The sequence below is a fragment of the Bufo gargarizans genome, chromosome 3 (genome assembly GCF_014858855.1).
Source record: "Bufo gargarizans isolate SCDJY-AF-19 chromosome 3, ASM1485885v1, whole genome shotgun sequence".
Classification (NCBI taxonomy): domain Eukaryota; kingdom Metazoa; phylum Chordata; class Amphibia; order Anura; family Bufonidae; genus Bufo; species Bufo gargarizans.
The window spans coordinates 208,702,931-208,716,661 of NC_058082.1; the positions used below are offsets into that span (position 1 = coordinate 208,702,931).

At 41.6% G+C, this 13,731-nt stretch overlaps 1 protein-coding gene across 2 annotated transcripts in view; it reads right to left on the minus strand.

Moving 5' to 3' along the window:
- The window catches only part of SH3RF3 (SH3 domain containing ring finger 3), a 462,616-nt gene that overhangs the window by 49,250 nt on the left and 399,635 nt on the right, over positions 1–13,731 (minus strand). For both annotated transcript variants that reach the window (XM_044287661.1, XM_044287660.1), the window contains one exon: positions 8,577–8,747. In XM_044287661.1, the coding sequence (XP_044143596.1) occupies positions 8,577–8,747 (171 nt within the window). The remainder of the gene's footprint in view (positions 1–8,576; positions 8,748–13,731) is intronic.

Sequence of the window (13,731 nt, forward strand, 5' to 3'; positions counted from 1 at the left end):
GCCAAGGTGGGCAAAGGGGCACATATTCCAAAGTGCACCTTTCGGATTTCACCGGTCATTTTTTACAGATTTTGATTGCAAAGTACTTCTCACACATATGGGCCCCTAAATTGCCAGGGCAGTATAACTACGCCACAAGTGACCCCATTTTGGAAAGAAGACACCCCAAGGTATTCCGTGAGGGGCATGGCGAGTTCCTAGAATTTTTTATTTTTTGTCGCAAGTTAGTGGAATATGAGACTTTGTAAGGAAAAAAGAGAAAAAAAAAAAAATCATCATTTTCCGCTAACTTGTGACAAAAAATAAAAAATTCTAGGAACTCGCCATGCCCCTCACGGAATACCTTGGGGTGTCTTCTTTCCAAAATGGGGTCACTTGTGGCGTAGTTATACTGCCCTGGCAATTTAGGGGCCCAAATGTGTGAGAAGTACCTTGCAATCAAAATGTGTAAAAAATGGCCTGCAAAATCCGAAAGGTGCACTTTGGAATGTGTGCCCCTTTGCCCACCTTGGCTGCAAAAAAGTGTGACACATCTGGTATCGCCGTACTCAGGAGAAGTTGGGGAATGTGTTTTGGGGTGTCATTTTACATATACCCATGCTGGATGAGAGAAATATCTTGGCAAAAGACAACTTTTCCCATTTTTTTATACAAAGTTGGCATTTGACCAAGATATTTTTCTCACCCAGCATGGGTATATGTAAAATGACACCCCAGAACACATTCCCCAACTTCTCCTGAGTACGGCGATACCAGATGTGTCACACTTTTTTGCTGCCAAGGTGGGCAAAGGGGCGCATATTCCAAAGTGCACCTTTTGGATTTCACCGGTCATTTTTTACACATTTTGATTGCAAAGTTCTTCTCACACATTTGGGCCCCTAAATTGCCAGGGCAGTATAACTTCCCCACAAGTGACCCCATTTTGGAAAGAAGACACCCCAAGGTATTTTGTGAGGGGCATGGTGAGTTCCTCGAATTTTTTATTTTTTGTCGCAAGTTAGTGGAATATGAGACTTTGTAAGAAAAAATAAAAATAATAAAATCATCATCATTTTCCGCTAACTTGTGACAAAAAAATAAAAAGTTCTATGAACTCACTATGCCCATCAGCGAATACCTTAGGGTGTCTACTTTACGAAATGGGGTCATTTGTGGGGTTTTTCTACTGTTTGGGCATTGTAGAACCTCAGGAAACATGACAGGTGCTCAGAAAGTCAGAGCTGTTTCAAAAAGCGGAAATTCACATTTTTGTACCATAGTTTGTAAATGCTATAACTTTTACCCAAACCATTATTTTTTTGCCCAAACATTTTTTTTTTATCAAAGACATGTAGAACAATAAATTTGGCGAAAAATTTATATATGGATGTCGTTTTTTTTGCTAAATTTTACAGCTGAAAGTGAAAAATGTCATTTTTTTGCAAAAAAATTGTTACATTTTGATTAATAACAAAAAAAGTAAAAATGCCAGCAGCAATGAAATACCACCAAATGAAAGCTCCATTAGTGAGAAGAAAAGGAGGTAAAATTCATTTGGGTGCTAAGTTGCATGACCGAGCGATAAACGGTGAAAGGAGTGTAGTGCCGAAGTGTAAAAAGTGCTCTGGTCATGAAGGGGGTTTTACCTAGCGGGGCTGAAGTGGTTAAGGGAGCGTGCAATTGGCATGCTGACTGCAGGAATGTCTACCAGAGCTGTTGCCTGTGCAATGAATGTTCATTTCTCTACCATAAGCCGTCTCCAAAGGCGCTTCAGAGAATTTGGCAGTAAATCCAACCGGCCTCACAACTACAGACCACGTGTAACCACACCAGCTCAGGACCTCCATATCCAGCATGTTCACCTCCATGATCGTCTGAGACCAGCCACCCGGACAGCTGCAGCAACAATTGGTTTGCATAACTAAAGAATTTCTGCACAAACTGTCAGAAACCGTCTCAGGGAAGCTCATCTGCATGCTCGTCGTCCTCATCGCGGTCTGGACCTGACTGCAGTTCATCGTCGTAACTGACTTTAGTGGGCAAATTCTCACATTCAATGGCGTTTGGCACATTGGAAAGGCGTTCTGTTCACAGATCAATCCCGTTTTTCACTGATTATGGCAGATAGCGTGTGTCGTGTGGGTGAGCGGTTTGCTGATGTCAACTTTGTGGATCGAGTGGCCCATGGTGGCGGTGGGGTTATGGTATGGGCAGGCATATGTTATGGACAACGAGCACAGGTGCATTTTATTGATGGCATTTTGAATACACAGAGATACCGTGACAAGATCCTGAGGCTCATTGTTGTGCCATTCATCCACGACCATCACCTCATGTTGCAGCATGATAATTCACGGCCCCATATTGCAAGGATCTGTACACAATTCCTGGAAGCTGAAAACATCACAGTTCTTGCATGGCCAGCATACTCACCGGATATCTCACCCATTGAGCGTGTTTGGGATGCTCTGGATCGGCGTATACGACAGCGTGTTCCAGTTCCTGCCAATATTCAGCTATTGAAGACTCAATGAAGAGGAGTGGACCAACATTCCACAGGTCACAATCAACAACCTGATCAACTCTATGCGACGGAGATGTGTTGCAATGAGTGAGCCAAATGGTGGCCACACCAGATACCGACTGGTTTTCTGATCCCCCCCCCCCCCCCCCCCGGTAAGGCAAAACTGTGCACATTTCAGAGTGGCTTTTTATTGTGGGAAGTCTAAGGCACACCTGTGCAATATTCATGCTGTCTAATCAGCACCTTGATATGCCACACCTGTGAGGTGGGATGGATTATCTCGGCAAAGGAGAAGTGTTCACTAACACATATTTAGACAGATTTGTGAACAATATTTGAGAAATATTATTATTGTAGATATTTGTAGAAAATGTTTCAGATCTATGAGTTCAGCTCATGCAAAATGGCAGCAAAACCAAAAGTGCTGTGTTAAAATTTTTGTTCAGATCCGGTATTTATTTTTTTCTCATTTTTAAAGGTATGTGCAGACCACAAAAATAGATCAGTTTTCCCGGAACACTTCAATGCATTTCAATAAAAATGAATGCCGGATCCGGCATTCTGGCAAGTGTTCAGGATTTTTGGCCGGAGAGAAAACTGCAGCATGATGTGGTATTTTCTCTGGGCAAAAAATGTAAGAGGGACAGAACTGATGCATCCTGATGCATAGTGAACGGAATGCTCTCCATTCAGAAAGCATTAGGATAAAACTGATCAGTTTTTTTCTGGTATTGAGCCACTGTGGCGGAACTCAATACCGGAAAAAAAAACCGCTAGTGTGAAAGTACCCTAAGGCTGGGCCCCCTCTTGCCCTGGGCCCCATAGCAGTCGCATGGTCTGCCGCTATCATAGTTACGCCCCTGCAGCAGTGCACTGATATGAGAGGTACGAGGTGTAATCTATTATACTTTTACCACATATTTATTGGCAACATGTGACCAGTCATACCTCCTTTTACCCACTACATTCTACTTTCTACCCTCCAACTCCAGCCTTGTAGCTGGCCAGCTAGGACCTGTCTTAGGTTGCTAGTATAGCTTATATGTGTATACAGCTCGACCTGCAAATCACCTTAATACAGTTCCTATGTTTATGTGTTAAAGACAAAAGCAGAGTTATTTACTGTGACATCATGTTTTGGATGTTATATGACTGTTATATTTTGTGTTCACAGAAGCAGAAAAAGATAATATGCCTTTAAGATTCATTTTGTAATGTAAGGTAAGCTCAGTGACACAGCAGAAACAACAGACAGCATAGTGTTAATCTGTTGTTGCTGGACAGAAGTCTAGATTAATCACAGCCAGTTTCTCAAACAGCAAGAGTTTTCACCAATCACAGCCAGCCTCACACACAGCCTGTCTGGGAATTTCCCTAGCAGGAGCTGCTAGAATCATTATTCACCAGAGACAGGAGCTGAAGAGACATTCACTCCACTGAGAGCTGTGTTTTTATGGAAGAAGAGAGGACAACATAGGTATTTAAAACAGTTATATAATGTTCATATTGTTAGAATTGTGTTAAGAATTGTATACTGAACTATATATATATATGTGTTTACTTACAGTTACACCAATTGCAACCATACAATTGCAAATACAAATTGCAAGTTACAAATTGCAAGCATTCATATTCTATATTTGAATCCAAATTGCATACAACAATACCAGATCATACTCAACCAATCTGCAAATAGTCACTGCTAACTGCATACTGCAAGTGAACTATTAGTTAGACCTCAGATATACCTCTCAGAGAGATCATAAAGTGCTTAAATAACTTAAAGTGACAGTACAGATACTGAAGAGAGAAATATATCCACCATTGTATGTTGAATGACAAGATTGAACAGTTGAACCACCATCTTATACATACTGCCATTTTGTTATATCTTTTCAAGACATGTTTTGTACACGGACTAACTGCTGCGGAGGCAGCAGTGTAATATATGAAGAAAAGTTGACGTTAATAAATAAGTTATTTGAAGCATTTGGTGTGCTCTTTAAACCTATTGATTCCATAGAACGGCGCTAGAGGAATTACAGAGTAATAGACAGTCTGGTTAGACTAAAAGTCAGAGATACCAAAATTCTTCTAATGCCACAGCGCAAAAGGCACTTCATAGATGCGCCTGCCACACCTGTTATGGAAGTCCCAAACAGAGGTGCGACATTTAAAGGGGGACAATGCTGCTGCCAGTGGCGGAAGGGTTGTCAGGAATCAATAATGCTGGAGATTTTACACTTCATGGGAGTACTTATTTGGCGCTGTTGAGAAAATATTTTGTGCTATAATGTATTTATATGGAGAAGTTGGGGAGGTATCAGATGCTGCTTGGAGGTATTTTGAAATACACGCTGGTATCAGATTTGAGCTTTGATATGTGTTGCTTTTGGGGAGGGTAACATATGTTCTTGACCACGTGATTAGACATTTTTGTGTTCCACTTTTATTTCCCATCTTGTACTAATGGTTTACATATGGGCATACCCAAGAAAATCAAAATTCACCTCCGCAGTGTGCATTGCACACCAATATTTTTATGCAATATCGTATGTGGGCTGGTGGGGTTTCTGTGCCTGAGCTGTTTTGTAATCTCAGTTTGGCCCTGATGGCACACTATATAACACGTAGCAGCAAGAAGAGGGGCTAAGAATGGGTAGTGGAAGGAGCTGTGGATGGGGCATGGGGGCCAAATTCAGATTCTTGCTATGGGGACTAATGATTTCAATGTATGCCCATGGCAGTTGTGTTTAGTTTGTAAAGCTGTGAAATAGAAGCTTAGTACAGTATATAGGGGATGTGCAGAGTTTTTCTTCCAAAATACTGCCATGCCTGCCTATAGGCTGTGTGAATTATAGCTTCTTAGCTTCATTCATTTTAATGTAGCTAGTGTATTGCTTGTTAAGTATTATATAATCCATATTTAGCCATTAAAGTGGTTTTAGTACAGTTCTTGAAATGCATTTATAATGAAGGAATTAACACTGCCTCGGAGTAGCAGGATCTAGGCTTTGCACATTCTCATTGTACTTGCATGAGTACCCCTGGGGTACTTCCGTTTCCTTCCACAATCCCAAGTTAACTGGTTTGATGACAATGGATGCAGCGTGCACATCCGATCATGCACTAGAGATTTCAGATGTCTTGTCATTGAATGTGCTTTTCAAGCTGACAATGCCAAATGTAAATATGATACACCAGCAACTGCCAGATGAATCTCTGTCTTGATCTATAACCTGGGTTTCTCCTGATGGGGTTTGTAGACCCATACCCTGTGGTGCACATTTGTCATTAATGACTATTCAAATATTCAATTCCAGTACCCATTATAGTTGACTTACGTTTTCACAGATATCTATACTCAGTCCGGGATTTCGATACTGATGACCTATCCTCAGGATAGGTCATCAGTATCTGATCGGTGGGACCCTTGTCAATCAGTTGTTTGAGAAAGAAGCGGCGATGCTGTGAGCAGCGATGCCATCTCTGTGCTCACCAAGCACAGCGCCGTACATTGTATAATGTTTGTGCTTGGTATCGCACTCAGTCCCATTGAAGTGAAAGGGGTTGAGCGTGATACCAAGCACAGTTGTTATACAATGTACAGTGCTGTGCTTGGTAAGCTGCTGCCGTCTCAAACAGCTGTTCGGCAGGGGTCCTAGGTGTCTGACCCTCAACGATCAGATACTGATTACCTGTCCCGAGGATAGGTCATCAATATCAAAAGCCCAGAAAACCCCCTTAATTGCACAAAAAGCACTAACAGTTGGTATAAAATTATCTAAATAATCCTATACAGACATTCAAAAACTTCACTGTATAGGTAGATACACACGTTCATTTCAAACAATAGTCGTCAACAAGTTTTGTCTAAGAAGGGCAAATATTTTCCCAGCACTGCATAGGGTGTTTTTAAATCATACACAATTCATAAGAGGCTCTACAAAATCTCTCTCTTCCCAAAAGCAATACTTGAGGTTTACAGTGATATAACTAACATATAAATAGTATGCGACATAACAGTCTCTTGTTTTCCTTATTAAAAACATAAATTAATCGAAAAACTATATACCAGTATTTTAATTACACTCCTCAACACTGAAATTACAACACCAAGAGTGAAAAGTTGTGGAATTATGGAAACCACAGGATCGATAGACTTTAATAATATGCTAATAATAAAAAAATGGAAACAAAATATACACACTTAGGAATGTCATCAATGAAGTTACTAATGGTTGTCTGAGGAATGCTGCGCCATGCTGAATGTACTTGAGCATAACAATCATCAAGATCCACCACTGGAGCTTCCTTTGAAAATGCCGGCTAGCCAATGACGTTCTAGATGTGCTCAATGGGCCGGAGACGCTGAGGGCCATGATAGCACATTTAGGCAACACAGTCTGCTTAGAGTAGTATGAACAACATGTGGCCTGGTGTTGTCCTGTTAAAAAATGACTCCTGGAACACTTTGGAGACATGACTGTACCAATGGTCCCACGGCCAAATTAATGTAACACTGAGCTTTTAATGAACATTAGAGGTGTCTGGTTACCGTTTAGAATGACATCCCATACTATAATCATGGGAGTAGGACCAGTGTAAAGTTCCTTTGTAAAGGTCTCTTCATGGTGTTGCCCATATGGTCTCCAGACCTATCATTCCTTCTGAGAAAAAAGCGAGGCTCATCATTAAAGAGGATAGACAGTCACTCCAGCCTCCATTGCTGTCTTGCTCTGCACCATGATAGCCTTTGAGAGTGGTGGTGTGAGGTCAATGGAACACCTGCAAATGCTTTCTGATGTTTTATGTAGACACCATTTGCCACCGTAGGTTTGGGACATGATGTAAAATTTCACTTCAGTACAGAATGGGTTACAGAATACACACCATTCTTCTGTTGATCAGTCTGTGCAAAGGTTTGCCTCTGTGCACCTCTTTCTTTCATTCCAGTTCATCACTGTTCTCCCAACTACCGGGACATATAATATTGAACAGTGCTTACATCTCGGTTTAGGAGCATAGCAATCTGCGGGAGTTATGAACCAGGGTCTCTCAGTTCAAGCATTCCGTCCCTCTTAGTTTGCGACAAGTGGAGATAACATTAAGAAACAGGAGGTATCACACAATCATCCCACATGACTTGATCCAATTTTCCAGGTTTCATGTGGCTAAAAAACTTTGCTTTCAATCTGGCTTTTATGAGTGCCACAGATTGGAATTAGGTGCTTGAAAAATTGATCATTGCCAGGTCCTAGTGATACCTGCTACTTCCTTAGTTTGCATAACCTTGGTGTTGAAATTTCAAATTTGGAGAGTGTATAATACTGTAGAAGAGGATGGAGGATGGAGTTTTTGAAAATTCTACCATTGTCTAACAATTAAACTAGATTAATGTGAAGGTAAGTGTTCTGTATTAAATGGTTTATCCAACATTATTTTATACCTCAGAATGTGGCTGACTCACATACTTACCTGTTCCCTGCCTGGTTTGGTCTCTATCATTGCCCAGCTGGCTCATTTCTCCCTGTTGCACTGATATCAGCATCCGATTGACCGAAGGGGGAGGGGTTGTCACATGACTATTTCTTGTGACGTAAGAAAGCAGGTTACCATTGCTGCCAGCAATTGGCTGCAGCGATCACGTGACCTCTTCCTCCCAATGAGAGACGAAGACCCAGCCTGAGAACCATAGAGACCAAACCCAGTGGCAGGGACCAAGTAAGTATGATCACCACTGTGGGCCGGCCACTCTGTGAGGTCAGATATCATTTTGGATAAAGCAAATCTTATTTTAAAATCTCCACCTTTATTGTGCATAAAGTCCATAAGCAAACCCTGCATAATCAGATCCTTATTTGTCATTGCCCTACTTATTGATAACTTATTTAGATGATCAATTAGTAGAGGACTGATGGAAAAGCACAATCAGACTGCACAGGATTTGTTTGTAGTCTGTTACAGGGACTGTTATGGGGACACATAGGTCTAGCATTGCCTTTCATATTTTTCTGCAAGCATTATCAGTTACTTTAGTCATAAATTGGAGGACTGTGAAGATATTCACCTGGAAACTGGAGTAACATAATTGCCAGGAAACACTCCTGATGCGCCAGAGCGGAGGGAGGTACCTTTAAACCAACCATCTTGGCATTTTTCTGTGACTCCGTACATCTCTCCTTTACGCAGTTCGAGTTCGTCATTCTTTTGTGGTTTGTAGGCATACAGGGCTAAATACCTGAAGAAAAAAATATATGCTAAAGTTAAGATACTATAGTAGGGAATATATCTGCATTCTCACTCATACTGTGTAAATGTATTTCAGTCTGTATATGTTTTTAGCAAATGGACTCCGATAAAAGAGAAAAGAAACATTTCCTTTAATAGCTCCATTAATTTCAGATTTTTCAGTTTAATAGTAAATGCCACTTAACAGTTGGCATTCATTCTATCATGATTCTGTTGTTTTCGGCTGGCTGATTAATGTAGCCTGATGCACTAATAAAAAAAATCAAACCATTCTAATATTCACTTGATACTTGATCTATTAAAAAACAAAAGTCAAATGTTAGTTTTATAGTCTATGTAAAATCCTTAGGAGGTGAGAAGTCAGAAGTGAATCAAAACTATCCTATTGTACCAATATTAACCACTTAAGGACCACAGGTTTATACCCCCCTAGTGACCAGGCCCTTTTTTACAAATCGGCACTCCACAACTTTAGCGGTTTATTGCTCAGTCATGCAACTTACCACCCAAATTAATTTTACCTCCTTTTCTTCTCACTAATAGAGCTTTCATTTGGTGGTATTTCATTGCTGCTGACATTTTTCCTTTTTTTGTTATTAATCGAAATTTAATGATTTTTTTGCAAAAAAATGACATTTTTCACTTTCAGTTGTAAAATTTTGCAAAAAAAAACGACATCCATATATAAATTTTTCGCAAAATTTATTGTTCTACATGTCTTTGATAAAAAAAAAATGTTTGGGTAAAAAAAAAAAATGGTTTGGGTAAAAGTTATAGCGTTTACAAACTATGGTACAAAAATGTGAATTTCCGCTTTTTGAAGCAGCTCTGACTTTCTGAGCACCTGTCATGTTTCCTGAGGTTCTACAATGCCCAGACAGTAGAAACCCCCCACAAATGACCCCATTTCGGAAAGTAGACACCCTAAGGTATTCGCTGATGGGCATAGTGAGTTCATAGAACTTTTTATTTTTTGTCACAAGTTAGCGGAAAATTATGATTTTTTTTTTTTTCTTACAAAGTCTCATATTCCACTAACTTGTGACAAAAAATAAAAACTTCCATGAACTCACTATGCCCATCACGAAATACCTTGGGGTGTCTTCTTTCCAAAATGGGGTCACTTGTGGGGAAGTTATACTGCCCTGGCAATTTAGGGGCCCAAATGTGTGAGAAGTACTTTGCAATCAAAATGTGTAAAAAATGGCCTGTGAAATCCGAAAGGTGCACTTTGGAATGTGTGCCCCTTTGCCCACCTAGGCGGCAAAAAAGTGACACACATCTGGTATCGCCGTACTCAGGAGAAGTTGGGGAATGTGTTTTGGGGTGTCATTTTACATATACCCATGCTGGGTGAGAGAAATATCTTGGCAAAAGACAACTTTTCCCATTTTTTTATACAAAGTTGGCATTTGACCAAGATATTTATCTCACCCAGCATGGGTATATGTAAAATGACACCCCAAAACACATTGCCCAACTTCTCCTGAGTACGGCGATACCAGATGTGTCACACTTTTTTGCAGCCTAGGTGGGCAAAGGGGCACATATTCCAAAATGCACCTTTAGGATTTCACCGGCCATTTTTTACAGATTTTGATTTCAAACTACTTCGCACACATTAGGGCCCCTAAATTGCCAGGGCAGTATAACTACGCCACAAGTGACCCCATTTTGGAAAGAAGACACCCCAAGGTATTCCGTGAGGGGCATGGCGAGTTCCTGGACTTTTTAATTTTTTGTCACAAGTTAGTGGAATATGAGACTTTGTAAGAAAAAAAAAAAAAAAATCATCATTTTCTGCTAACTTGTGACAAAAAATAAAAAATTATAGGAACTCGCCATGCCCCTTACGGAATACCTTGGGGTGTCTTCTTTCCAAAATGGGGTCACTTGTGGGGTAGTTATACTGCCCTGGCATTCTAGGGGCCCTAATGTGTGGTAAGTAGTTTGAAATCAAAATGTGTAAAAAATGACCTGTGAAATCCGAAAGGTGCTCTTTGGAATGTGGGCCCCTTTGCCCACCTAGGCGGCAAAAAAGTGTCACACATCTGGTATCGCCGTACTCAGGAGAAGTTGGGGAATGTGTTTTGGGGTGTCATTTTACATATAACCATGCTGGGTGAGAGAAATATCTCTGCAAAAGACAACTTTTCCCATTTTTTTATACAAAGTTGGCATTTGACCAAGATATTTCTCTCACCCAGCATGGGTATATGTAAAATGACACCCCAAAACACATTCCCCAACTTCTCCTGAGTACGGCGATACCAGATGTGTGACACTTTTTTGCAGCCTAGATGCGCAAAGGGGCCCAAATTCCTTTTAGGGGGGCATTTGTAGACATTTGGATCCCAGACTTCTTCTCACGGTTTCAGGCCCCTAAAATGCCAGGGCAGTATAAATACCCCACATGTGACCCCATTTTGGAAAGAAGACACCCCAAGGTATTCAATGAGGGGCATGGCGAGTTCATAGAAATTTTTTTTTTGGGCACAAGTTAGCGGAAATTTATTTATTTATTTATTTTCTCACAAAGTCTCCCTTTCCGCTAACTTGGGACAAAAATGTCAATCTTTCATGGACTCAATATGCCCCTCACGGAATACCTTGGGGTGTCTTCTTTCCGAAATGGGGTCACATGTGGGGTATTTATACTGCCCTGGTTTTTTAGGGGCCCTAAAGAGTGAGAAGAAGTCTGGAATATAAATGTCTAAAAAATGTTACGCATTTGGATTCCGTGAGGGGTATGGTGAGTTCATGTGAGATTTTATTTTTTGACACAAGTTAGTGGAATATGAGACTTTGTAAGAAAAAACAAACAAAAAAAAATATATATTTCCGCTAACTTGGGCCCAAAAAATGTCTGAATGGAGCCTTACAGGGGGGCGATCAATGACAGGGGGGTGATCAGGGAGTGTATATGGGGTGATCACCCCCCTGTCACTGATCACCCCTCTGTCATTGATCACCCCCCTGTAAGGCTCCATTCAGACGTCCATATGTTTTTTACGGATCCACGGATACATAGATCGGAACCGCAAAACACATACGGACGTCTGAATGGAGCCTTACATGGGGGTGATCAATGACAGGGGGGTGATCAGGGAGTGTATATGGGTGATCACCCGCCTGTCATTGATTCCCCCCCTGTAAGGCTCCATTCAGACGTCCGTATGTGTTTTGCGGATCCGATCCATGTATCCGTAAAAATCATACGGACGTCTGAATGGAGCCTTACAGGGGGGTGATCAATGACGGAGGTGATCAGGGAGTCTATATTGGTGATCACTCCTCTGTCATTGATCACCCCCCTGTAAGGCTCCATTCAGACATCCGCATGTGTTTTGCGGATCCGATCCATGTATCAGTGGATCCGTAAAAATCATACGGACGTCTGAATGGAGCCTTACAGGGGGGTGATCAATGACAGGGGGGTGATCAATGACAGGGAAGTGATCAGGAAGTCTATATGCGTGATCTCCCCCTTGTCATTGATCACCCCCCTGTAAGGCTCCATTCAGACGTCCGTATGCGTTTTGCGGATCCGATCCATGTATCCGTGGATCCGTAAAAATCATACGGACCTCTGAATGGAGCCTTACAGGGGGGTGATCAATGACAGGGGGGTGATCAATGACAGGGGGGTGATCAGGGAGTCTATATGGGCTGATCAGTGGTTTATAAAGGGTTAATAAGTGACAGGGGGGGTGTAGTGTAGTGGTGTTTGGTGCTACTTTAGTGAGCTGCCTGAGTCCTCTGGTGGTCGATCCTAACAAAAGGGACCACCAGAGGACCAGGTAGCAGGTATATTAGACGCTGTTATCAAAACAGCGTCTAATATACCTGTTAGGGGTTAAAAAAATCACATCTCCAGCCTGCCAGCGAGCGATCGCCGCTGGCAGGCTGGAGATCCACTCGCTTACCTTCCGTTCCTGTGAGCGCGCGCGCCTGCGTGCGCGCGTTCACAGGAAATCTCGGCTCACGCGAGATGACGCCTATTGGCGTTAGCGTAGCCTGGCAGAGCCGCCGCAATGACGCCTTTCGGCGTTAGCGCAGCGGCAAGTGGTTAAGATTTATGCTGTGACTAAGTATAGTGAACTTATAACAGTACTCGCGAATAACGCCACATCAAGAATTTGCGAAGATTTAGAATATAGTGCTATATATTTGTATTTGCGAATATTCTAGATTTTTCTTTCATCTGAACCCATGATCCCTCCCTGCTTCTTGCTTGTGAGTCAATCAGAAGGCTGCAATGTCTTTCTCTGAGCTTAGCAACCAAAAGGAAAGTTGCCTACCCCTTACTATATAAGAACCAGGGGAGGGTGTCGGGACTCTGGTTCGGCTTAGGAGTCCCTGCTCTGACTCCATATATAGCTATGTCCATATATGGAGTCAGTGCTTGCGGACACCCCAGTGTATTTAAATCTAATTTAGCTTCTATTTATGAAAAGTTTCTGGTGAAATTCGAACTCACAACCTTCTACATTACAGCCAAGAATCTTATCCACTACACTCTAGATTTAATTTAATTTAAACATATATATAGGTTTTTAGCCATAATATATTTACACTACTCTATAGAGTTGCATGTCCAGTTACAAAAAATAAAATAAAATGTGAGACTTCTGCTGTATAGGAATACTTACTACTAGTAAGTATTCCTATACAGCATAAGGCTACATGCACACGACCGTACCGTTTTTTGCTGTCCGCAAGCCGCGGAACTGCAAAAAACAGAAATTGTAGACATGTAGACTGCAAAAAACGGAAATTGTAGACATGCCTATTCTTGTCCGCAAAACGGACAAGAATAGGACATGCTATTTTTTTTTTTGCGGGGCCACGGAACAGTGCAACGGATGCGGACAGAATATGCAGTGCTGTCCACATCTTTTGCGGCCCTATTGAAGTGAATGAGTCTGCGCCCGAGCCGCAAAAACTGCGGCTCGGATGCGGACATGAAAAAC